The sequence below is a fragment of the Doryrhamphus excisus genome, linkage group LG2 (genome assembly GCF_037039965.1).
Source record: "Doryrhamphus excisus strain RoL-2023G ecotype Guam linkage group LG2, RoL_Dexc_Guam_v1.1, whole genome shotgun sequence".
Taxonomy (NCBI): domain Eukaryota; kingdom Metazoa; phylum Chordata; class Actinopteri; order Syngnathiformes; family Syngnathidae; genus Doryrhamphus; species Doryrhamphus excisus.
In genome coordinates, this window is record NC_136358.1 from 26,184,421 (window position 1) to 26,208,511 (window position 24,091).

At 40.1% G+C, this 24,091-nt stretch overlaps 4 protein-coding genes across 5 annotated transcripts; 2 read left to right on the top strand and 2 right to left on the bottom strand.

Moving 5' to 3' along the window:
* Positions 1–668: 668 nt before the first annotated feature.
* lmf1 (lipase maturation factor 1) lies at positions 669–6,349 on the bottom strand. Its single transcript, XM_058061845.2, has 11 exons — positions 6,088–6,349; positions 5,177–5,486; positions 5,087–5,097; positions 4,709–4,857; positions 4,543–4,608; positions 4,284–4,451; positions 4,024–4,204; positions 3,663–3,816; positions 3,269–3,452; positions 2,984–3,096; positions 669–2,168 (listed from the first exon to the last, which is right to left on the bottom strand). The coding sequence occupies exons 1-11, from the start codon at positions 6,296–6,298 to the stop codon at positions 1,979–1,981; spliced, it is 1,737 nt and encodes a 578-aa protein (XP_057917828.2). The 5' UTR covers positions 6,299–6,349; the 3' UTR covers positions 669–1,978.
* Positions 6,350–6,740: 391 nt separating this feature from the next.
* On the bottom strand, positions 6,741–19,118 carry LOC131109644 (arf-GAP with dual PH domain-containing protein 1). 2 transcript variants are annotated; one of them, XM_058061859.2, is made up of 12 exons: positions 19,016–19,031; positions 18,772–18,891; positions 14,390–14,517; positions 13,837–13,928; positions 12,672–12,754; positions 10,334–10,446; positions 10,097–10,243; positions 9,376–9,459; positions 9,226–9,288; positions 8,801–8,872; positions 8,495–8,723; positions 6,741–7,443 (listed from the first exon to the last, which is right to left on the bottom strand). In XM_058061859.2, the coding sequence occupies exons 2-12, from the start codon at positions 18,854–18,856 to the stop codon at positions 7,415–7,417; spliced, it is 1,125 nt and encodes a 374-aa protein (XP_057917842.2). In that variant the 5' UTR covers positions 18,857–18,891; positions 19,016–19,031; the 3' UTR covers positions 6,741–7,414. The 2 variants fall into 2 exon arrangements, with proteins under 2 accessions (XP_057917842.2, XP_078645120.1); XM_078788994.1 differs by having other exon boundaries at positions 14,390–14,473; positions 18,772–19,118.
* Positions 19,119–19,615: 497 nt separating this feature from the next.
* Positions 19,616–20,803, top strand: cox19 (cytochrome c oxidase assembly factor COX19). The gene is made up of 3 exons (XM_058061879.2): positions 19,616–19,777; positions 19,930–20,041; positions 20,123–20,803. Exons 1-3 carry the CDS (start codon positions 19,708–19,710, stop codon positions 20,214–20,216), a joined length of 276 nt encoding a protein of 91 aa, XP_057917862.1. The 5' UTR covers positions 19,616–19,707; the 3' UTR covers positions 20,217–20,803.
* Positions 20,804–22,333: 1,530 nt separating this feature from the next.
* LOC131109652 (hemoglobin subunit beta-2-like) lies at positions 22,334–23,086 on the top strand. Its single transcript, XM_058061877.2, has 3 exons — positions 22,334–22,488; positions 22,565–22,787; positions 22,878–23,086. Exons 1-3 carry the CDS (start codon positions 22,397–22,399, stop codon positions 23,004–23,006), a joined length of 444 nt encoding a protein of 147 aa, XP_057917860.2. The 5' UTR covers positions 22,334–22,396; the 3' UTR covers positions 23,007–23,086.
* The last annotated feature ends 1,005 nt before the right edge of the window (positions 23,087–24,091 follow it).

The following is a 24,091-nucleotide window of genomic DNA, read 5'->3' on the forward strand; positions in this document are numbered from 1 at the left end:
AATTAATGTAATAAATGAGTGCAGCCACTACATAGAAGTTACTAATCATGCTACTACTATCAAGTTAGCAAGCTAACCAGTTAGCCTCAAATTTATTTCTGTTAAACTTAAGCCGGGCGGCACGGTGGTCTAGTGGTTAGAGTGCAGACCTCACAGCGAGGAGACCAGGGTTCAATTCCACCCTGGGCCATCTCTGTGTGGAATTTGCATGTTCGCACTCCAAAACATGCTAGGTTAATTGCAAACTCCAAATTGTCCATAGGTATGAATGTGAGTGTGAATGGTTGTTTGTCTATATGTGCCCTGTGATTGACTGGCGACCAGTCCAGGGTGTACCCCGCCTCTCGTCCGAAGACAGCTGGGATAGGCTCCAGCAACCCCCCGAGCGCCCCTCGTGAGGAAAAAGCGGTAGAAAATGAATGAATGAATGAATGAACTTACCGCTTCCACACGAAATGGGAGAATGCTTTTTTCCCCCACTCTCTCATGTCAAATGTGATTTCTTGCAGTCTCAATGTTTTGTCATTACTGCCGCCTAGTGACCAGAATACTACATATCACTTGTATTTCAATTAGTTTTGACAAATTATAGATCATTGTCTACCACGAAACAGCGACCATTCATGAGTTAATTTCTGAAAAAAAGACTTGAGATTTGACTTGGACCTGCCGATCTTTATTTGAGACCTGAGTCAAGACTTAGAAAACACTATTTAGCTGATCAAAATTATTCACTCATACATTCTTGAAATATTTCACTCTATATGAGTTTTACTTTTTTCAATTGAACTACTGAAAAACAGTTTTAAAAGATATTAAAATTATTATTTAGATTGAAGCGGTTATGTGTTCCATTTCATAAAACCTCTGTCTTTCAAGGTGCACTTTAGTTTTAGCAGTCACTCCTAATTCAAAGTGCGTCATTGCAGCGTAAACAAACCCAAGGACGCACCGCCTTCGTGCTCTGTTGAATGGTTACTTCTGGGTATTGTGCACAGGTTCACAAAACACACCATGAAATTGAAAAAAGCCCAAGCAAAGTAGGACAATTGACTATTTTTGCATTACACTCAGAGCCGCACTACAGGCAGAAATGAGTACACAAGTGAATATTCAGAGGCAGACACTCGGAAAGAAAAGTTAACTTCAACTTTTGAAGTATGGTGAGATTATGCATGCTTTCATGGAGGGACTTGGAAAAATGCTGAAGAATGGACAAATGATGTTAAAACATACCAGAAAGTCAATAAAACGTGCTCAACATTTAAGTTTAAACTGTCTACAATCGGTATTTGTTTCCTGTGTAGTGGTGATGCCACATTCTACACTCATATCTACTGTACTCTGACTGACATGCAGTAATGTGTAGAATGTTATGCAGACTGTGCTTTATTGGTTGGTAAAAGAGAGCTGTAACAAAAGGAGCTTCTGGCATGACACCATTCACTGCAGTTACTTTAGGCAATTTTTTAAATATAAAATTATAAAAGGCATTTGTACAATATATTATATTATAAAGATAAATTGGGTGAAAAAGGACAAAACCCTGAAAGGGTGCCTAATATTGCTTCCTAATCTTGAGCACCATCTATTGGTCTTTTCTGGGCATTACAATGAATTGCTTCCCATTTTGCCAGCACTCTGCATCTAAACATAATCAATGTAATTAAATTATAGTAGCACGACAAGTACAATACTGTACTCCTGCACTAAGTAAAAAGTGATGTGATAACACACCCCGACTGTAATTTATTTACAAAGCACAAACACATGATTACATGTGTAAAATAAAAATCACATGCGGTGCATGAAGAAACGTGCAACAGCAAAGCAGCACATCTCCTTGTTTCATTCTGAAAGTAGTAGCATACAAAAAAACGGCACAAGATGGCATCATGTTGATCACATGTCTACTGTTGGCCCCCATAACAGTCTAGGTACTCTTGTCCTCCGAGTGGGACTTATGTTAGATATGGGCTCAGGTCCTCTTTGTTGGTATTGTATGTGGGTGGGGCCAGTTCCTGGACTGGAAGTAGCCCCTGAGTCCTTCCAAGTCCACAGGAGGGAAGTAGGCACCAATGCGTTTTCTCAGCCACCACTTACCCTCAGACGCATGCGCACTGCCGGGTTGGCTGAATTTGTATTTGAAATGTTCCCCTCGAACCCATCTGAGACATGGAAAAAGACAATTGTGTCACAAGGAACTAATACTCATCCTATTTGTTGGTAAAGTGCAACGTGTCCTTTGTATCACCAAAAGGTGATGTTAAATAGGGGAAATGGACAATGATGGGCACTGGAGTTGCATGACCTTTGCATAACATAGTCTTTAAGTGTTTAAGGGGACCTATTATGCTTTTTCCACTTTTATGACCTATAAATGTTTTATTCTCGTGTTAAACGATGTTTCAGATAATAAGTTTTGCATATTTGGAAGTGAGCCCTGAAAGAAGTTTGGGATGGCTCTGATAGCTCAGTTTCAGAGAGTTTTTTCTCACACTGGCTCCCTGCGGAGATCCTTATACGGGCCTGCCAGGGCACGCCTGTCCTCCTGCCCACAATGACTTCATATACGTCCTAAGCACTTTTAAGTAGCTCTCCAAAGGGTTCATTCATTTATTATCAACTCCTATACCGACAAAATTAGAAAGTGAGGTTCGGCAGTACTCCAGAAGTAGTCGGGAGCACTTGAGAGTGTGACCAATCACATCGGAGTGGGGGTGGCCGGAGGCAGGCCGTGGGTGGAATAAATTAAAATAGACTATTTTGAAAATCCAAGGAAATACAGCTGGAATAGGTGTAGATTCTGGAAGATCTAGAAAGTTTTCTGTGCGCATGTGTAGCTGTTCTCTAGGAGTCCACAACTCAATACATAATTGGTCCCCTTTAACTTCCAAATATATTTGCTAAATAAATTTGCTAATGAATACGATTGGTTGTGTTAACACTGAAAAATGCACTCTTGAAAATAGTATACGCTTACCTGGGGGCACCTGTGTCCTTGAAGGGGTTGTGGTCCAGCAGGGAGAGGACTGTGCTATCATTTGCTAGCAGGCGCCCTGCTATGTGAATGACCCACTCACTCTGCTCATAGGTCTATGTGGAAAGTCAAACACAGGGTTTTTTAATGAAGATGACATTTTTTTTGGGTGTAAAGTGGTCCAAACAGGAAGTACACTAAATACACAGAGAACTGAATGTACCGTACACCACAATGAATGTGTTTACATACATCATCTACTCAAACTGTTGATGTCTAGTATCCCACCTGGAAGGCAGCGAACCACATGAGCCAGTCCAAGCGGTAGTGATATGGGGAAATGAGGCACGGCCGACGGTACACGTCTCCCGGCTTACACAAGAACTGGTACTCCTCCCAAACCGCCTCTGGGTCTTTGGGATCCTTACTCAGAGTGCCTTGGAAAATCACCTCTGTGCGCTCCTTGGTAATGCTGTTAAATAGGGAGTCGCATTAAGATCAAAAGGACTGGATAGGAAAGCAAAACCGGTCAAACTGATGCTTGAAGGTGTGCCTCAAATAGGAGATGCCCTCAAATTGTGATCAACCCATTTCATGTAATTTATGATTTCAATATCTGTCACCACGTTTTACACAAACCTTGCTGAAAGCTTTAATGAAAGAATAAAACCAGTGAGTGTACCTGCCAAAGGCCCCGTAGGTATTGACGATGCGCAGCGGGTCAAAAGACGTGTTCATCACCTGTCTGGGACTCAGCAAATTCATCAGCACCGGAACACTCAGGCAGCCAATCAGAATGCCCAAAGATATGTTGACCACCTGACGAATCCGCATCCCTGACACAAAAAAAAGAGAGATAAGAAGAAATCAGTAATTAAATGAATCATTTCAAAAACATGCATTATCACAAAAGGGCGGTTGCTATTGTTTTTAATGCAGATACTTTATATCAGCCATTACTATATTGAGATGAGTAAAAATTCCACATTATTTGTAGTAAGTCTGGCCTACTGATTGAGCACCATGAACAGCAGCTTGAGTACCTCTGGTGGGTTTGGGGCTTTGTCCACTTTGGTCCTCATTCTGAATCTCCAGCACCATTTCCTTTGCTCCACCTCTGGAGCCAAACAAGAAGCCCAATGATGCATCGTCAAAACAGGCCAGACTTGGAACAATGGTCAACCAGTTGAGGAAACTCAGATTCCCACTCACAATCAGAGTGGCCTAGAACCCAAAAAGACAGAGCAGAGAACTGGTGACCTTTAGGAACCAGATATTTTTTTGTGGTTGATTTTTGTGTTACCTGAAATAGAATCTGAATCACACCATTGGTGATACACATCCGCCTGCCCAGGAAGGTGAAGAATGGGACGATGAGCTCAATGAAGTGGTTGGACAATGTCTCAAAGCGATGGAACCACCAAGGGGAGCGATGCATGTAGTATGACATGGGGTTAGGAACAGGCTGTGTCTGCAAAAACATGGAGGGGCAAAAACACTGCACCATTTTACATTTTCCACCATTTTATATGACATCATAATAAATAAAATCCACCTCGTACCTCATAGTGATAATCCATGCAAGTGAGGTCCCTCCAACATTTGTCCCCTCTAATTTTAATTAGGCCCTGAAATATATACACACCTCAACGTTTGTAATGTCATAAAGCAGTTATGATATATACATTCAGTGGTGAGAACTTGGGCCGGGAGGACAGTTTTACTCACAGCTCCAAGCATGATACGGACAATGAGCCACCTGAAGGTCCAGATGCAGATGCGGGAGGGGGGGCAGTGGCGGGGTACTTGAGACAGAGTCCACACTGGACATAGAAAAATGGCCAAAAATCCAGTTTCCAACAGCTGACTCTCCCAGCCTGGAAATGCAGTATTGATAATCATCATTAGGCAATAAGATGCATTATCTATCCACTGTTTATACTGTAAATATAAATTGTATTATATTATATTTTAAGGTACATGCAGGACTGTAACCAAGTTAACATTATTCAATTTGTGTTATCATATCATAGCCCTGGAATTAACAGAAAAGGGGAAAATACTATATCTGGGAGATAATTGGATCGCACCATCAGGCTCACTTACCAAATGAGTACCTACAGAAACAAAAAAAAAATCAAGTAAATATTCTGTTGTGTAACCTAATGAAAACATAGGTGCACATTCAAAACTTACCACAGTTGTCCCACATTAACCAGGGAGTGGTATAGCCCCCACAATGTCACCATGATCACCATATTGGCCATTCCCGTCACCAGAACAAACACGGACAGCACCATCCCCAACAGGGCAATACCATCTAGGTTGCCGTTCATATTGTTCCAGTCCAAGAACCAGAGGATTGAAGGGGTGTACGCCAGGGCAGCCATGCCTATCTTTCCCCCTACATAGCGCTTGACGTTATTGAGGTAGCTCTTGCAGGGCATCAGTCCGTTTTCGCCTATCAGCTGTTTATTCTGGTTGTATGCGACACTGAAAGCCACAACTAGAGGAAAAAAAGAGATTGGGAAATTATTGAATTTGATGACAGGGATATGGCTACATTCACAATTGATTTTGATGCAGTGTATCAGGAAAACAAGCATTTTTTGTGTTGCTGAGTACAGCTTCAGAAAGACTTTATTTACCCACAATTGAAGCACTGGAACACAAATAAATGGCTACCAGGGGAGCCGTACCTGTGGGATGTCCGTGTCATAAGACATGAGAGGGATGCCCAGAAGAAAGTTGGCTGACTTTTTAAGGGGCGGAATGAAAAGGTAAATTTTTAGTTGGCTACTTTGACATTGGCCACATTGTAATGCAAACACTATCTGTGTAAATCAGTTACTAAATAACATGATATGGTGTTTGGAGCCTTTGGACATTTCTGTGCTTATGCTCCTTCCCAATCAGTCCAGTAAGGTTCCATCTGGAGAGTCTTAAAATTGTATAATTGTAACATACTAACGTTAAATCTAATTATTATGAATTGATTTGATTGGTATTCATATACATTTCAAGTAAAAACAGAAGCATAGGAGCCGTCAAAAGATCCTGACACTGTGAGTCATGGACAGTATTTCCTGTCAGGTCAGCGTACTCACAGTAAATAAAGGCTACGGAGCGCAGCAGCACAATACGAGTAAGCCAGAAAGTCCCCGTTTGTAAAGATTGGAGCTTCTTTTCCTCGTCGCCATTTTCGTCAGTGTCTGCGGCATCTTTTCTGCTGTTGTCTGTAGACTTTGCTTCTGTTGGACCACCTTGCAGACGTCTTCTTCTCACAGACGCGCCACTTTTCCCACTGGAAGCCGCCATGTTTGTTTTGCGTCACGAAGTCACGTGACCAAACAGGCGGAAGTGAGTAGCATGGAGGGATGGATAGAAATATCACAAATTTTCACGTCCTTTCAGGTTATTTTTTTTAAATATGTTTGTGTTGTTGTGCTGAATGCTGAATCACAATTGTTCAGGAATTTACAGTACATACATAGATATATTTTTAGAGCCTATTTGATTTTATTTTAGGCGTATTTTACAAATATCGCTATGATAATCTCTAATTCTGGTCTAAGTATATTATTTTTTTGATCACCTAAAATTTGTCGCTATTTTAATGCATTATTTTCCATTAAGGGAAATGAAACAGCTGGGGAAAAAAGCACTTTCACCATTGTAATCGTATACTGCAGCCTCTATGATTACCTTCTGAGTCACTTAAAATGGGGCGTGTAAACAAAAGACAAAACAAAAATTAATCTGCATTAGACTTTTATAGTCAAACAAACAATGACCAATGATCAACAACATCTTTTCAAAAAATTGAAAAATAAATAAAACCCTCAGTGCTATTACATCATAGTCCTTCGGAGCCACTATAACTGTTTCACAATGACAGCAGCAGTTCAAGAGAACAAATAAAGAAGGCAATAGCTGTCATATACGTACAGTATGCTTAAGGAACTTTCTGGATACAAATCAACCATCTGCAGCTATGTTAAGAGCAAATGATCTCTGAGAGTTTGTGTGTTTTTAATGCATATTTGTGGTAAACAGTACTTTGCAGATCTAACATGGTTTTAAAACGCACACACACATACACACTGTACATTCAAAATACGTAAATTAACAATGTGTGATGATCACATCATAACATTAGCGTTCGGAAACTTCAAACCATTCATTCACAAGACAAAATTCCAGGCAAGGTCAACATGTGGCATTAAGATAGTAGCCACAAAAGTCAGGACACCATCCACGTTTAGGCCCCTTTTGGCCTTGAGTCCTCTTCAGGATTTTTCTTCATTGTGGCCACGAAACAACACCCATTCCCAACCCATCACCTCCAAACAATGGTCCATGGTCACACGTCGGGGCTGTTTTGGATCCGAACAGACCAAGCCACTCCAGGTGAGTGCTGCTTTTACTAAGGCCTCAGGGTTTGTGTTTAAAATGAGCCTCCACTGCCAGACAAAAATAAAATGGAAGTCAGATTGTCATGATCGTGGTTTGTTTCAGGCATGCTTAACATGTCACACAAGGAGATGGGCAAACTTTCTGACTCGCGGGCCATATTGAGTTAACAAAATTGGCTGGGAGGCCAAATTATATATTTGATTTATTCATTCATTTTCTACTGCTTGTCCTCACAAGGGTCTGGGTGCATGCTGGAGCCTATCCCAGCTGTCTTTGGGCGAAAGGCGGGATACACCCTGGACTGGTGGCGAGCCAATCACAGGGCACATATAGACAAACAACTATTCACACTCACATTCATACCTATGGACAATTTGGAGTCGCTAATTAACCTAGCATGTTTTTGGAATGTGGGAGGAAACCGGAGTACCCGGAGAAAACCCACGCATGCACAGGGAGAACATGCAAACTCCACACAGAGATGGCCAAGGGTGGAATTGAACCCTGGTCTCCTAGCTGTGAAGTCTGTGCGCTAACCACTCGGCCGCCATATTTGATTTATATATTATTAAATTGTTTACAAATAAACATGAAAAAGTAAGTAAAAGTACAGTGGAACCTTAGTTAGCGTCATCCGTTCTCTAACCAAAACATACTCTAACCAAATAAATGTTTCCCATAGGAAATAATAAAATCTAATTCGGCGTTTCCAGACATCCAAAATGTTTTATTTTAATTATAGTTTTACAAGAAGTAAAACAATTTAGTGTAAATTAAGTTAAAAGTAACATTATGTGAATATTTATCCCTTTCATTTGTTATTAAAACTAATATTTTTTGTCTTTACATTTTTTGAGTCGACCGCTTCCTTGTTAGAAGCTAAGGACGTTTGGTCATAAAAAACTGCATTCTTGTAATGTTACAACAACATGACAAGATGTGCACCGTATTTCTACGCTAACTGGAATATGTACATAAACCGAGGACAAATTTTCATAATTAACTGAAAAACATGCTAACCAGGGCAGATTCCACTGTAACCAAATCTACGAGATAGACCTGCAGTCAGACGGCGTTATAACATGTGACCCTGTGTACCTGCATATTCCTGCGGCCTCATTGGGCGATTGATGACCCTCTGAAAGGCCACTATCCAGTCCCGTTGCTCAGCCTCGGTCTCACAGGCAAACAGGAACTTCCTGTCTGGTGTGACGATGGTGATGCCGTGGTTCCAATGGTAGCCTTGGATGGTTGGTGGCAGACCAGACAGGACGGTGTAACTGTTCTCCTTACTGCCAATGAATACTTCACCGCGGGCATAGGCGTCCTGGAAGACAGGAAGTGAGCAAACACACAGTGAAAAAAAAGGTAGAAAAAAATAAATGGGGAGACGATCTTTGGTACCAGTGGGTCTTTGAAATACATCAGTCTTCTGTCGTCCATTGTGAACCACCTCTTCTTGAAACCCTCAGTGTGCTGTACAGGCAAATGAAATCCACAAAAAAATCAGATTTAGCAGATGACATCGTCTAACATTTACATGAATTAATGAATTACTAGTAATAGCTATGGAGAAGGGTAGGAATAAATAAGCTCTGCTTCTTTCTACTCCTTTTCAGGCATGTTGAATTGTGCAAATGTAATCATGTGATGTTCATTAATGTAACTTGAAGGAAATATTTCATACCATACCAATCTTGCTGTAAATTGTAGTCTGTTATTGGAATTTGGGGCAAATTTGGGGTTTGGGAACCACTCAACTTAAGCATTATCAATCACTAAGGTCTCCTAATTAACAAAAAAGTGTTAAAGGTCACTTTAATACAAACCTTTGGACCTGTTTTCTCCATGAAACCTTCCTTCATGAAATTTCGGGTCAATTTGGGCACCAGCTGGAAAACATGAAAGCATGAACAAAATATGAAAAATAAATCTAAAATATCAAACATATGATGTGTAACTAAGCCCTGAATCCGAACCTCTTCATCACTGGCTCCAGGGAAGGCAACTTGTAGGTAGTGGAACCTGGCCGCTCGGATTGCGTTGAACCAGTCGACCATCTCCTGTTCAGAACAAGGAAAAAAAATGCATCAGAATTTTAAATATTTGATGTAAATGATAGTGTGAATGCTTTAGAATAACCTCTAGATGATCTTTGTGGATGCTGCAGCGTGGTCGATATCACCCAAGCAGGTTGGATGAACTCAATGAACTTGCATTTGTCACTACTTGGCCAGCAGAGGGAGCTGTGCTCTACAATATGCTTAGACCAGAAGGCCACTAATATCAGCATCTTTCTTTGGCAGAAACTTCTCATTTTAGATTTAATTTAAATTAAATCTAGATTAAATCTCTCAATTAAGTCATAATTTTGTGTCCAAACTTTCCACTGAGGGCTGCATACAGAAAAACTGAAGGATGTGTGTGCTGTTAATAATATGCGTTAAGATTGACAGCCCTAATAGAGACGAGTTGAATGTTTTATTGTACTATTAAAATGCTGGAACCCTGGCCATCTCTGTGTGGAGTTTGCATGTTCTCCCTGTGCAGGGTGTACCCAGCTTCAGCACCCCCCACGACCCTCATGAAGATAAGCGGTAGAAAATGAATGAATGAATGAATAAAAGGCTGGACTTTTCAGTAAAATGCCATTTAAGCACAAACACACTCCTTCCTCATTGGATGTTTGCTGTGACACACCTTAGCATCACTGTGGTAGACAAAGATGTTCCTTGTGCTGTTGTCTTTCAGGTAGGTGATCTGCAGCCCGCAGGGGTTGCCGATCTTGGCCGGTTGAAAGGTGGCGTTGAGGGTTTCAATTTTCATCACCGCCTTAGGATCTCTAGCCTTCAATTTGTTTAGGCAGCATAAACATCACAATGACCTTTAATACAAAGCATGCATGTGTTGGTCATCAACAAGTCAAATATTGCTCACATCCTGCTTGTTGAAGTATTTGAGGGCCCCCTCCCTCTCGGACAGGATGAACTTTCGGCTGAGGAACTGACCGTTGTCTCTTCCTCGTTTCCATAGAAACCCCTCACGGTATCCTGGTGAAAAATAAATGTGAGCAAGAGACCGGGAGAACATTTAAACAGTGCCAGTGACATCTTGTCGAGGGAGAGAGGGAGAAAACAAAAGGGCAGAACGTGAAAAGAAGAGCGGCGCATGATGTCTGTGCCAGATCACTTTCCCTGTTAATAATATTCCCTTCTATTTTAAGCACATATACTTCCTGTTCACTCTATTTTGGCCAAAGCCTCAGCCAACACTGTCTCCTTTTCATGTTTTCCTTGTATTGATGCCATGCAATGAACTCTTTGCTGTCTAATCTGTGTCTTAAATTAGAGCAGTAGGTGCAAAGATAATAATTCAATATAGTAGAGTGATCATTAGTCTTACACGTATGTTACACGTGTGTAAAAATAGTACTTAGTTAATTAAAAGAAATATAAGGTTGCCTTAGCCGTGCAGGCCTCACAGCTAGGAGACTCGAGTTCAATTCCACCTTCGGCCATCTCTGTGTGGAGTTTGCATATTCTCCCCGTGCATGCGTGGGTTTTCTCCGGGTACTCCGGTTTCCTCCCACATTCCAAAAACATGCTAGGTTAATTGCCGATTCCAAATTGTCCATAGGTATGAATGTGAGTGTCTATATGTGGCCTGTGATTGGCTGGCCACCAGTCCAGTGTGTACCCCGCTTCTTGACCGAAGACAGTTGGGATAGGCTCCAGCACCCCCCGCAAACCTCCTTGTGAGGATGACAATAGTTGGGTTGACAATAATAATATAGGATTTTTTCACATTAAACTGTACAATTGCAATTGTTTCAATTCTCCTAAATTTCAGCTCAATTTTTGGGAGGCACCACCTTCCTCAAGGCACAAAAGCTCCTGCTATAAAGAGTGGAGACATTGAGGTTTGATTACCCGCAGTGGGTTTTATCACTTTAAGCAAAGCCATTACCACCCATTATCAATCTACTGCAAAGGCGTGTAATGGAACATTAGACAGTTATTTGATCCTTTTGTTGGTATTAAAATATTGAGTAGTACAGCTTTAATTACATTCCGTTTTAGCATAAAAGCTCATGCATGGACAATGTTTTTTTACATGTCTTTCATTGTCCCCCCTGCTGCTGCTTCCCATTTTCTTTTTTTTATTGTCCTCAGCACTCATTTTACTGTGTGTTTCTGTCTGTGGGTGCGCTCGGTATTTGGCATTGCCTCATCAATCAATAACCTCTATTGTCCCCACCCACGGCTCCTTCCCGGTACACGGTTACCTCCTTCCCTCCGCATTCACAATCAATGCTGACATGTCCTACCACTGAGGCCAAGTTACTGCCAAGAGTATATCTCAATCAATCTTGGAACACACATACAGATGCACCTTGCCTGTGATGAAGACAGCTTGATCCAATGACTCTTAATAACGCATACTGTCTGCATGTATTTGTGTGTGTGTGGAGATGGTTTTCCACTGTCATGAAGAATGGGTGAGGTCACTGAAACTGCTACCACCCATGCGGCTTTCATACACTATTGTCATGGTTCTGACAATGACGAAATATGACAAAGACCTCCCAGTATGATGCAGTGCAGTTCTACATCACTGTAAACCAGATAATATATAATGCTGTGGCTCATTTGTGTATATTACATATGCAAAAACAACATCATGACATCAAACGGTGGACGAGTGTGTAGCATGTTGGCCACGCAGTCAGGAGATCGGGCAGAAAGACTATAAGCCACTGATGAGCCAATCATGACCTATGAAGTTGTCAACTCATTGGAAATTGCAGGGGGTCATTACAGTCAACTCATCACACAGCAACTTAACACTCAAAAAGTAACCATAATGAATATAAAAACATGCACCAATACAAATTTACAATGAAAATACATTTTCAAGTTTTACCATGAGGCACTTTGTCTGAACAAATTAAAGGGCATAGAAAATGAATGGATCTCTGTCCACTAGAAGGACCCAGAGGGAGGCTGACGTCATTGCAGTATATACTGTATAATGAATCTCAGCTCAGACACCATATGTAAATTTAGCATGTTCTCCTCGGGCTTCGTCCAGCAGTCCAAAAACATGTTATGTTCATTGGAGAGTCCAAATTGTCCATCGGTGTGACTGTGAGTATAAATGGTTTGTATGTGCTCGGTACTCTCTGCAGTTGAGTCACTAAAAGTGTACTGGCCACCATGCAAGAAAATTGTGTACTTTCATCATAATTCAAGCCCAAAGAGATATTTTCACGTACCTGCCGAATAAGGTTCCTGCTTCTCAATAAACTCAAATTCATTCCTCTCGTACTTGGCTCTGATCCACTGCTCTCTAAGCAGCCTGGGAACACAATGACAACACTCACTGTTAGCACAATGCCGACCCAGGGATTTTCAAAGTGTGGCACGGTGAGTCTAATACAGTACGGCCCGTACACCTTGAAAAAGTATTTTGTGGAATTCACTGTTCTCTTTTGTGCTGCTTACTTATTATGAAAACATAACTGAATTTATCATAACAGGTTTGAAAAATATTTGTGTCTTTATTATTCTCAGCAAGGAATGGCGGAAGAAGTAAGAGCGCAAGGAGAAGAACAAACTCCACACAGATTCCGACCCAGAACTTCCTGGCTGTGAGACAGACCTGCGAACCACTCTGCCACAGTAAACACCTTTTTGTTATTCTAAACACCATCCTGTTTGTTTCTTGACCCCAATTAGCTTGAATAATAAAACAGCCGGCAAGACTCATTGTCACTCATCAGTCGCATTAAAACACACGCTGCTCAGCATTGGAATGGACTTTCAGGCCGTGTTGCAACTGATGTAAAACGAAGCGTCATCACATCACCGTCCTCATCTGCCTACTTTTACAACCTAATCTCTTCCTGGATCGCCTTCATTTGTTCAACTGCTGTTTCCTTTCCTTCAAGGGACACTATCCTGCACGTTTTAGGGGCTTTGGAATGGTATTGGATGCCGGTGGTGCAGGGGTGTCCAAAGTGCAGCCCAGGGGCCATTTGTGGCCTGTAGCTGTTTCTTAAAGGGGCATACAGCACTTTCTAAAAATAGAATTTAACAAGAAAACTAAATAAAACACACACACAATAGCAAAATGAAATAATCCATTTAAAAAATCTGAAGTCGTACATTTACGCTAATAGTATCATAATATTATAAGGAAAAATTTGCCTTGCTTCCTTAAATCTTTCAGGAAGTGGCTCTCGGTGGAAAAAGTTTGGACATCCCTGGTTTCAACCTTAGTCCGCAAGACCACACATAGTCTCCCGCCTGACTACTCCCACTAAAGGGTTAATCTCCCACAGCCTGCTGTGTAGAGGCAGCACCACTCCATCCAAACGACGCACAATGGAGTAACCCATTTATATTGGGTATATTTATATATACTCTGAGTATACTTACTTGCAGTCAGTGTGTGTTGGTCTGTAGTAGAAAGCAGGGACCTTCTGCTCATATTTGGCCTTAGCCACATTGTTTCCCATTGCAGCCATAAGCTGAAAGGCATAAACCAAATAGTTCATATTTTTATATATTATATATATATATATATATATTAAAGCATTTTATTTAGTATTTTCTAGTATATTTAATCAATAAAATCTGCCAAATTCTACGCTGCACCCAGTCATATAATATACAGTATTATTTTTGTATTAATCTGATTAAAATGTTTAATGATTTGACAGCCCTACATCTCACGATGAAAGTGTAACTGTTCCATTGACTTCTCCACCTCCCTACAGAGAGAGGGCAGAGGTCAGGGTCCTGTTCAGGGTCATTCCATGGATGACACATACTGTACAGTAAACACAAAGGAACTATTGTATATGACCTAGAGTCACTTCAATTCAGCAATGATGACATGTCATCACTCATCCTTTACAGACTCCCTTAACTTGAGTTATTACGTATATGATTTCTACTTCCTGTCATGTTTGCTATATAAGAGCCTTACCTCCACGTCACTCGCATCCCACGTATCCTGAACCGACTTGACCCTGCTGATGTGAGGGATGCTGCGGTGGAGGAGAGAGCAGGCCTGGCAAACAAACACACCCAGAGTCAGTGATGCCCAGTCTGGCTCTGCAAGATGGGAGACAAGAAGAGAGAGGGGATGGGGAGGAGGAGAGGAGAGGTTGCAGGAGATAAATAAGAAGGGAAATGGAGGATGAAAAGGTAAATGTGTGGAGAAAAGAAAATTCAAATGTAGTACAGAAGGAAAGGAAGGATTTAAAGCAGTAAGTGTTTTGTCTTTATTAGAGGTTGTATTAATCTGACGTGACATTACGTGAATATAATGTAAGTCAGCTGGGTTGAGTTCATAGGTTATTTTTATATTCTACCATTTGTATCAGCTCAAGATTTCACAAAAAGCATCTAAAATATATTTCTAAAGATTAGACCGTTGGGGAAAATATTCAAATACAAAATGAGAACTGCTGTTTAGGATGACAGGCTGTGTTTCCTTTGACTGTACTGAGATTAACAAAATAGATTGAATGTGTTTTTCTGGTCACACATCTGCATGACCACTTGAAGGTGTGACAAAAAACACCATAATATTCAAGATGTCTTTTTAAAACTAAATATGAAATATGTTCTACACACACAGAAAAAAAATAATAGTGCCATTGAAGCACGGACCGTAGCATTTAGATCATCATCCACTCTGAATACAGCTTCAGAAAACTGAAAGCCTCATAAGCAGTCAGACAGACGCTTTCCTGAGAACATGACACAGACAGCAGCTCCCGTGGGTGTTGAGGAAAGGTACACTTTAGTCCCTGGATCACGGGGCTCTTTGCTTCTGCCCACGTCAACAGCGCTTATCAGAGAAAAGCAAAATGTCATATGAAGATAAATGCTACACAGAAACATATCAATGCAGTTGCCAATGCAAAAGCTGTGTCTTCACGAATAACCACCGTATAAGTGCATGTATGCTATTGTCATGTACAGTCACGTGCATTGTAAAGACAATAAAATATGATCATCACGGTATGCACTGATCCATCTATACATCCATCTAACTATTTGCATGAATCTGATGCTATTCTTTGACATTCTTCCCCCCCACAAAGCAACAGAGTGAATGGAAAACACAAAAATAAGAAATCACTCAAATTTCACTCAATAGACATCTCGTTACCAAGGTAGCAAATTCATAAACATTTTATTTTACAAAATTTTTTTTTCCTTTATTTGGGCAAATATATGAATAATTACAGTGCATTTCTTACATCAATCAAAATTTCCATTATTTCCATTATTTACATTTGTATTCAACTATCTGATCCCAAGCCCAAAACGAGTAAAAGCTTATAAATGCCTACCCTTTTTTGCAAGATATAATCATGTTCATGCCACTGTCTTGTTTCCCCTGTTATTATTATCATTGTAATATTCATTCATTTTCTACCGCTTTTTCCTCACGAGGGGTTGCTGGAGCCTATCCCAGCTGTCTTCGGGCGAGAGGCGGGGTACCTGTGGACAATTTGGAGTGGCCAATTAACCTAGCATGTTTTTGGAATGTGGGAGGAAACCGGAGTACCCGGAGAAAAGCCGCGTGTCATGCACGTGGAGAACATGCAAACTCCACACAGAGACGGCCGAGGGCGGGAACCGAACCCCAGTCTCCTAGCTGTGAGGTCTGCGCGCTAACCACTAGACCGCCGTGCCACCCATTGTAATATTATTATTATTATTATTATCATTATTGTTATAATCTTTATCATTATTACCATCATTAATATTACCATTTTCATCATTATAGTTAACAATTTTTTGTTTTTGTTAATTTTTAATTATTTAATTTTACAGACATTCATTTGTCAACCAGCTGTCAGTATATATGGTTTATATTAAATATGAATGGCATATCTGCACGGTAGTATGAATTCCCCTCTCATGATGAACATACCGGTGTATTTATATTCTGTCCCATTCACTTGTACCCCAATAGGTAGTTTCTATGATGCCACTGTAGTGTCTGCTGCATCTCACACACTCAACAGCTGCCCTCTCTCACAAGCCCTTCGCATACACACACATGCATGCACACATTCAGCAGGAGTGCGTAATACTCAAATGAGACCTAAAAAAAATTGGAGTAAAAGGAGCAAGGGAAAGGAAAAGGCTAGAAGTGTTACCGGAATGTGTATTTGTTTCTCCGTTTGATTCATCTAATTTTAACTTCAATCATAAAACAAGTCATCCATTACTATTTAAAACACAGACACTGTCTAGAGCAGCCCGTGGTGAGGTCATCGCCGTGTGAGTCACACGACACTCATTGGAGATTAGTGCATGTCTGACAAACCGAATGCACATCATACACATGCAGGTCATTGTGTGCTCCAATGGTTTTTAACAGCAATACAGGGATACCGGGGGGACAGTGGTGGTAGGAGTTGTGGTCTATGGTTTGTGTCCATCGAGATAACAAAGATAAGATGCCATGATGAGACTGAAAGATTGGATAAGATGGGCACATCATGTCGTGCCTTAGCTAAACCCCACCTTTAGCTTTATTGGAGAATCTAAATTGTTTATGGGTGTGAATGGACCGGGTGTACCCAGCCTCTCCTCGAAAGTCCATTGGAAGAGGCAAAATAGGGGAAGGAAGAAGCAGAGTTTATTTAATCCTACCCGTTCTTTGTATTTCTATAATTTTCTATACTGGTTTGTTGTTATTTTTAAAATCAGATTTATTACAACATACATTTTTTTTCAGGACAAATACTTACGTTTGTATGCGGACAAAAGGCCCAAGCACACAAGAAAATATTGGATTTTTTTTTTTTTTTTGCAGACATTGCCTTAATATAGTATCTGATATATTGCATCTGTGTTATGTTTGGTAAGTTGAATTATAGTGTATTTGTAAAAAGTGGATAACGTGCATTGCTTTTCTCGATGTTGCACATTTATATGGTCTAAATCAGACATGGGCAAACTGCATCTGTGTCTGTATATTACGTGCATGCAGTCTTTCCTTTTCTAGGAAAATCTCTGATGCTTGTTTTCATAATCATGTGCGGATGTAATTCCGTTTTATTATTACTATGGGTGAAGGAATGAAGGAATTCCAATGTTTAAAGCCACTGCATAATAAAGTTGCAGTGTAACAAAGACATTTTAATTATTCAGGACTAAGGCTTCTCTGAACTTCATGGACTTGACTCATGACTCACACTTCAGAAGACTGCTTAGGTTAGGATCGGACTTGTTTGTGTGTCCTTAGCGAAGGGCAGACGCACAACATTGCAATGTTATGTCAGCGTAGAAAACACAGTCAAAGGCAATTACTAAGGACGACTTAGCATAAAAAAGCATGTGTGTGTAAACGGGCTGATTCATAGATGAAGCTGCGGCGCAGGGTAGGTAAGATAAGGTCAACAGAAGATGCAGCATCATCACACTTAGGGCTTGGTTGTCTGAACTTTTCCCACAGAGGGCCACATACTGAAAAATCAAAGTACGGTAAAAAAAAAAATGTCTCAGGTTCGCCACACTTCCTTTCCTGTGTTCCAACTGCCCCCATTTCTAAAACCGTTATCAAGGTTCCTTACCCAAAAAAAAGCATAATTAAAGACTGTGCCATCCCAAACTCCTTTCAGGGCTCACTTCCAAATGCGCAAATCTCATTATCTTAACATGAGAATACAACATTCTAACTACATTTACCTGTCAGAAAAGTGGAAAAAGCACAATATGTCCCCTTTAAATAGCACAAAGCTTTGACATGACAAGATTTCCACATTGATAACAATGAAGAGTTCTGATAAGACACCCATCATTGTTCAACTAATACCTCTCTGAGACTGTCAGTCAATCAACACATCTAAAGCAAGAATGCATAGCACTTCATGTTTAATCCACTATCATCAGCTTTTATAGAATTATCCCTTTATTTTAAGTTTTCATCAGCTCTTTATCCACATCTGTGAGAGGAACTGCAGCCAGTCCTCAGAGGAACCACACAAGAATTCGCCTCCAAGCACTGCCATTCAGCCCATCCTGGAACCTCAGCAGCCACTTTGGATGAATACCATTTCGGGGAGATCAGTTTGTGGACGTATAGCCATAAACTAAATAGAGGGATGGAATATTGCATATGAAATATTGCATTATTAGCCCCTGTAGTCCTACTAATTAGAAAACAGATATTTGCTGTTCAGTTACAACATGATGCCACTATGGACACATACAGGAACAAAGCCTCAATGGAGGGGACAGCTTATGTCTAGCCTGCACACACTGATCAGCCATGACAACACACACATATACAATATACAAAGTCTTGTTCAGAGGAGCAATATGACCGTCTTTGCATACCCGGGTTGCCGCAGTCCATGCACGTCTCGTTGTCCGGTCTCGTCAACACGTCTTGCAGGAGCCGGTTGTTCTTCTCCGGTTCCATGGTGACTTTCTCCCAGGCTTGCACAAGCACATCCGCTGTCTGCAAGCCAATAGACAGAGCACAGGATCACCTGTCGGCCGGATGCTCTATCTCTCTCGCTCTCTGGTGATTACTTTATTATCAGGGATGTGTGGATCGATACAAATATCGATAGTATACCTATCAAGGAGAGTGTCATTATCGAATCAAAAAACAATATTTTAAGTGATGGCTATCAGTATCAGTATGGTATTTACTTGGTATCTGTATATAATAATTTAATTGCAGTATTAGCCACCCCTTCATTCTCTCATAGGCGCTTGCATCCAGTGTTATGTGTTGCGAGTGGGACATCTAGTGGTGATCTATTTTTTGTCATTAGCGCCATAACATTAGGTACACCTGCACAACCTAAATGAAGCTCAATATCAAAATTGTATTGTCATTTGTGTTAAAGAAGCACAGACATACATAGACGCCGCATCGAGTGGGTTTATTCACAGCAGCGACACGTCAAAATCGCCGCCATATTGGATCAGGCAGAAAATGACAATCACATTATTTTGAGTCCCTAACTGTTTCCCAAGTATATTAGTGCGTGTGCGAATGTATAAACAAGAGGAATTAATTTAAATTTCTTTGTAGAAATGCGCTTTATGAAAGTAAGTACATTTACAGCACAGCCTTTGACACATCCAATATGGCGACGACATTGACGTACGGTTCAGCGCTCGATGTGGCGTCTATCCATGGCTCGTGTCACAAAAACAAGCGCGAGACTTGTGACGTCAAATCAAGGCGACAAAGAGTGGTGGGTCATATACCTGCGACCGCTCCTGGCTTCACCTTCCAGTAAACATTACGACGCTGTAATGAATTTCGGGTCAAAGACTTTTAAACCTCGACCACCTGACAAAGGAGCCTTCCCATTAGATCACTTTGGTATGTTGAATGACATTTATGCAGGGGCTAAGTTGTTATTTTGTAAAGCAACGTTGTACTGTATACAGTATATTTCAAGAAACAAATTGTAAGCGGCATAGAAAAAAAGATGGGTGGTTGGACATTGAGGCTGATTATTATTGTCATTTCAGGAGAGTGCAAAGCCTTCAAAGAGACCTTCATGAAATGTTTGCGAGACAACAACTTTGACAACTCCAAATGTCGACTCCAGTCCAAATCCTACCTAGAATGTCGCATGGACCAGTGAGTTAGAATGTTCTTGTTGATATATTGAAGGAGCACTGTGTGGTTTTAATTCATTTTGTGTGCCATTTCTCATTCCAGTCAACTTATGGCAAAAGAACCACTGGAAAAACTCGGATTCAAAGATATGGTTGATCCTCCTCCCAGCCAAGCAAACAAAGACTGCCAACACTGACATGCCACCACTGGTGGCTTCTGTTGTGTTGGATAATGGACACAAACATGATCTTATCTTAAATCTTAATCTTCAGTTTTACACATTTACAAACAATTACAGGCATGCGGTAGTGTACTGACTTAAGCATGAAATGACACGACATCACATTTTGTCAAAGCATCATCCTGCTGGAAAATGTTGGACGTATTGACTTGTACAACGCCCTCTGCTGGACACCTGCAGGTAGCACTTTCTATCAACAGCAGGGAAAATGGTGATGGGGATCTACTGTATAGAAAAATCTAAAAATAACTTCAAAATAACTGGGGGTGGGGTGGCCCCTCTAATGCAGTGGGAGGGGAAACGTTGGTGTTGTGCTGCATATATTCAAAAACCTATGTGTGAAATGTTGTGGTGCAAAAACAGCACTAAATCTTGAAGAAAGGTCCAAAATATTTATTATTTTGAATGTCTAATATATGCAGAGGCTTTTTCTGATTCTCTAATTACATCTTTTGTATTTAACTAAAAATGTGTCTACATTCATTTGTTTTGCGTTGTTTTCAAACAGTACCACTCATAAAATGATCCAGAATTGCAATGGTTTTGGCATTTTCTAGCACATTGATTTACATTAAGGAGCTATTATGTTGTACTAGTAGTTACCTGTTACATGTTATGCTTGTAAGCATGCACACCGATTTCAAACCATTTTCAGCTTTTATTCATTCGTCCATTCAGTGTTTGCATACTTGACATATACGCCCCCACAGCCTTGCAGTATCTTTGCAGGAAAAGCATGTGAGTGGCAGTGGGTCAATGGGTGGAGGGGGCGCTACTGAAGATAACACCAGCGTGCTTTTCTAGATAACACTTAAACATGAAAAGCCCAAAGACATTTTTGTATACTTGAGTTAATTAGACCACAGAAGCAACAAATATGTCTTCTTAAAATCAAACCCATTTATGACTATTATTGCATTTGGCGTGTAAAAGATGATATAAAGAATCAGCAGGAAGGTTTTCTTTTCATTTGAGCCATCGGTAGATATGATGTTAAACTCCCTTTAATATTATATATAATTATTATTATTATTATGTGCATTTTAGCGACAGATTTAGAGACATTTATTTTCAACAGGTGTCCACTTTAAACTAATACTGTTGAATACTTGAATTTGATCTTTTTTTTGCAGCATTACCGCAGCAAGCTTGTCAATATTATTGATGAATATAGTTTTGAGTGTTGTACAGAGCAGTTCCCCAACTCAGATCACGAAATGAGAATTTTGTGCAAAAGTTATTCTACTTCAGTAGCTCAATTAAAAACCGAAGACACCATTTGTAATGGTTTAATTTCATTTGAATGCATCAGATTACAATTGAGTGCATCCCATAATAAGTTCACAGTTCCACATGTCCAAAAGGAGTAGGAAGAAGCAAAGCTTATTAAATCCTACCCCTCCATTTGGTACTTTTATAATGAGTAACTGTTACATTTGTTCACTTCCTGCTTTCCTAATATAGTTTTTTTTTTTATTTTTTTTTTTATTTTATTTTTGTCACGTACCGAAGTACAAGGTAATATGAGCATCCAATGACATAATGGGTACCATAGTAAGTGTCAATATAGTGATATATAGATATAAGTGTTTCAAATGTAGTTCTTCCCTGAGATCATATTTCTCCTCTTTTGTAGAGAAGTATTGGAAGACATTTTTATGTAATTGGTTATTTTTAGCGTTATGCATTATTTTAGCTCTTTGAAGATTAACTATATCAGTAAGTTGAAGTATTTGTAATTTTAGAAATAAGGAGTTAATATGTTTGAAGGAAGTTTTTGCAGTTCATTTGCTGATTGGAGCGTGTACCAGTCATTTACAATTCAATCTTTTAGCTAATATATAAATATTAGCTGACCATCTACCATTAGAAGGATTAATACATTCTTTGTATGAATTTTAGTCTTAATCTTAAAAATGTACCCATTTTGTGTGTATACAAAGCCTGCATGGAAACATCCAGAAAGTTCTAGAGAAGTCTATGGTTTATCTGAAGCCTTCCATCTGCAGCCTATCATAGCGGTTTCTCCTTCAGGGCGGGGGTACCTCTGAGACGTTTAAATAGGACCACCGTGCATCTCAAACACTATTCAGCATTTTCTCTCGAAGACTGAAGCAAAACAAACAAACGCCAACATGGTTGAGTGGACTGATCAGGAACGCACCATCATCAACAGCATCATGACCGGCCTGGACTACGACGACGTAGGCGCCAAGGCTCTGTGCAGGTACATCATGAGCTGAATTGTAAATAAGGAATGCAATTAGCAACCCGATTGATGATTTTTTTGGGTGTCTTTCCAGGTGTCTGATTGTTTACCCCTGGACCCAGAGGTACTTTGGCGCCTTCGGTAACCTCTACAATGCTGAAGCCATTAAGACCAACCCCCAAATCGCAGCTCATGGCGTCAAGATCCTGCACGGCCTGGACCGGGCCTACAAGAACATGGACAACATCAAGGAAACCTACGCCGAGCTGAGCGTGCTGCACTCTGAGAAGCTGCACGTGGATCCCGACAACTTCAGGGTAACATTTTTTGTTTCTTGTAAATAATTATTTTTTTTCTAAAAGTGTTGGCACCATGACAAATCTGACTGGGATTTGCGTTCTGTGTAGTTGCTGGCTGACTGCTTGACCATCGTCATTGCCTCCAAGATGGGAAACGCTTTCAAGCCAGAAATTCAGGCCGCCTGGCAGAAGTTCTTGTCCGTGGTGGTGTCCGCTCTGGGAAGGCAGTACCACTAAACTGCAACTTGCAATTGGGATTGAACATGTGTCATCATGTTTGTCTTCTCCAGAAAGAAATAAAGACCCATTGAAGCAAATTGATGTTGCATTTCTATTTTTTTCAATATGCTATATTTCGATATGCTTGAATTTTTGATTCAGAGTTTGTCACTTTACACAACACGACCCTTGGGGATGCTTCATCATCATCATCATAATATCATGTAATCCTATATTTAAGAAACTATACAATCTAGCCTTACCACTATATTAACAAGACTTTAATTTGCCTTTCATTTCAATTCAGGCAGAAAAAACATACCAAAAATACATTAAAAAACAAAATGAGCAATCTTGACACAAACATTAAATATACAAAATAAAATTATTAAAAAATTCTTAAAAATAATTATTAAAGTGCTCATACATGCTGCTTATACAAAAAAACCCAAACTACAGAAAAAATATTTTTTATAACATAATGCATAATGCCAGGTGACGCTGAGGAGTGCAGTTTTTAACAAGCATATAATAACACTTTAATTATAATTATTGTCCGATTTATACTAATGATTATTTACAATGATTTACAATGATACAAGTTTTAAAGAATATGTTAAGTTGTGAGTGAAATATACTACGGACACAATATATTCATCATTTATTTGTCAATTTTATTTCTTGAATGCACCGTCGGTTTAATGGAGCTTATAGCGTCTGATTCTGTTCTATATCAGCACTGGGCACATTTCGCCTGGAGCAAAAGATAAGTATGTGAAGGCATCCTGCTCAGCAGACCCTCCATCGTCCAACACACCTGATCTGGGATGCTGGTCCACCTTCAATGTCAGATTTTTGGAACAATTGTTTTCTAGTCTGCCTTCGCTGTCAGGAGGTCCAGGTTCCAGTCTCTAAGAACTCAAAGTGGAGTTTGCATGTTCTGCGCTTAAGATACTAAGATAAGATATGCCTTTATTCGTCCCTCAGTGGGGAAATTTGCATTGCACAGCAGCAAGAGTACAGAATCAGTTAAGCAGTACAAAATACACAATATAGAAAAATAAACAATATAAACAACCCAAGTATTAACAAAATCAACAGTT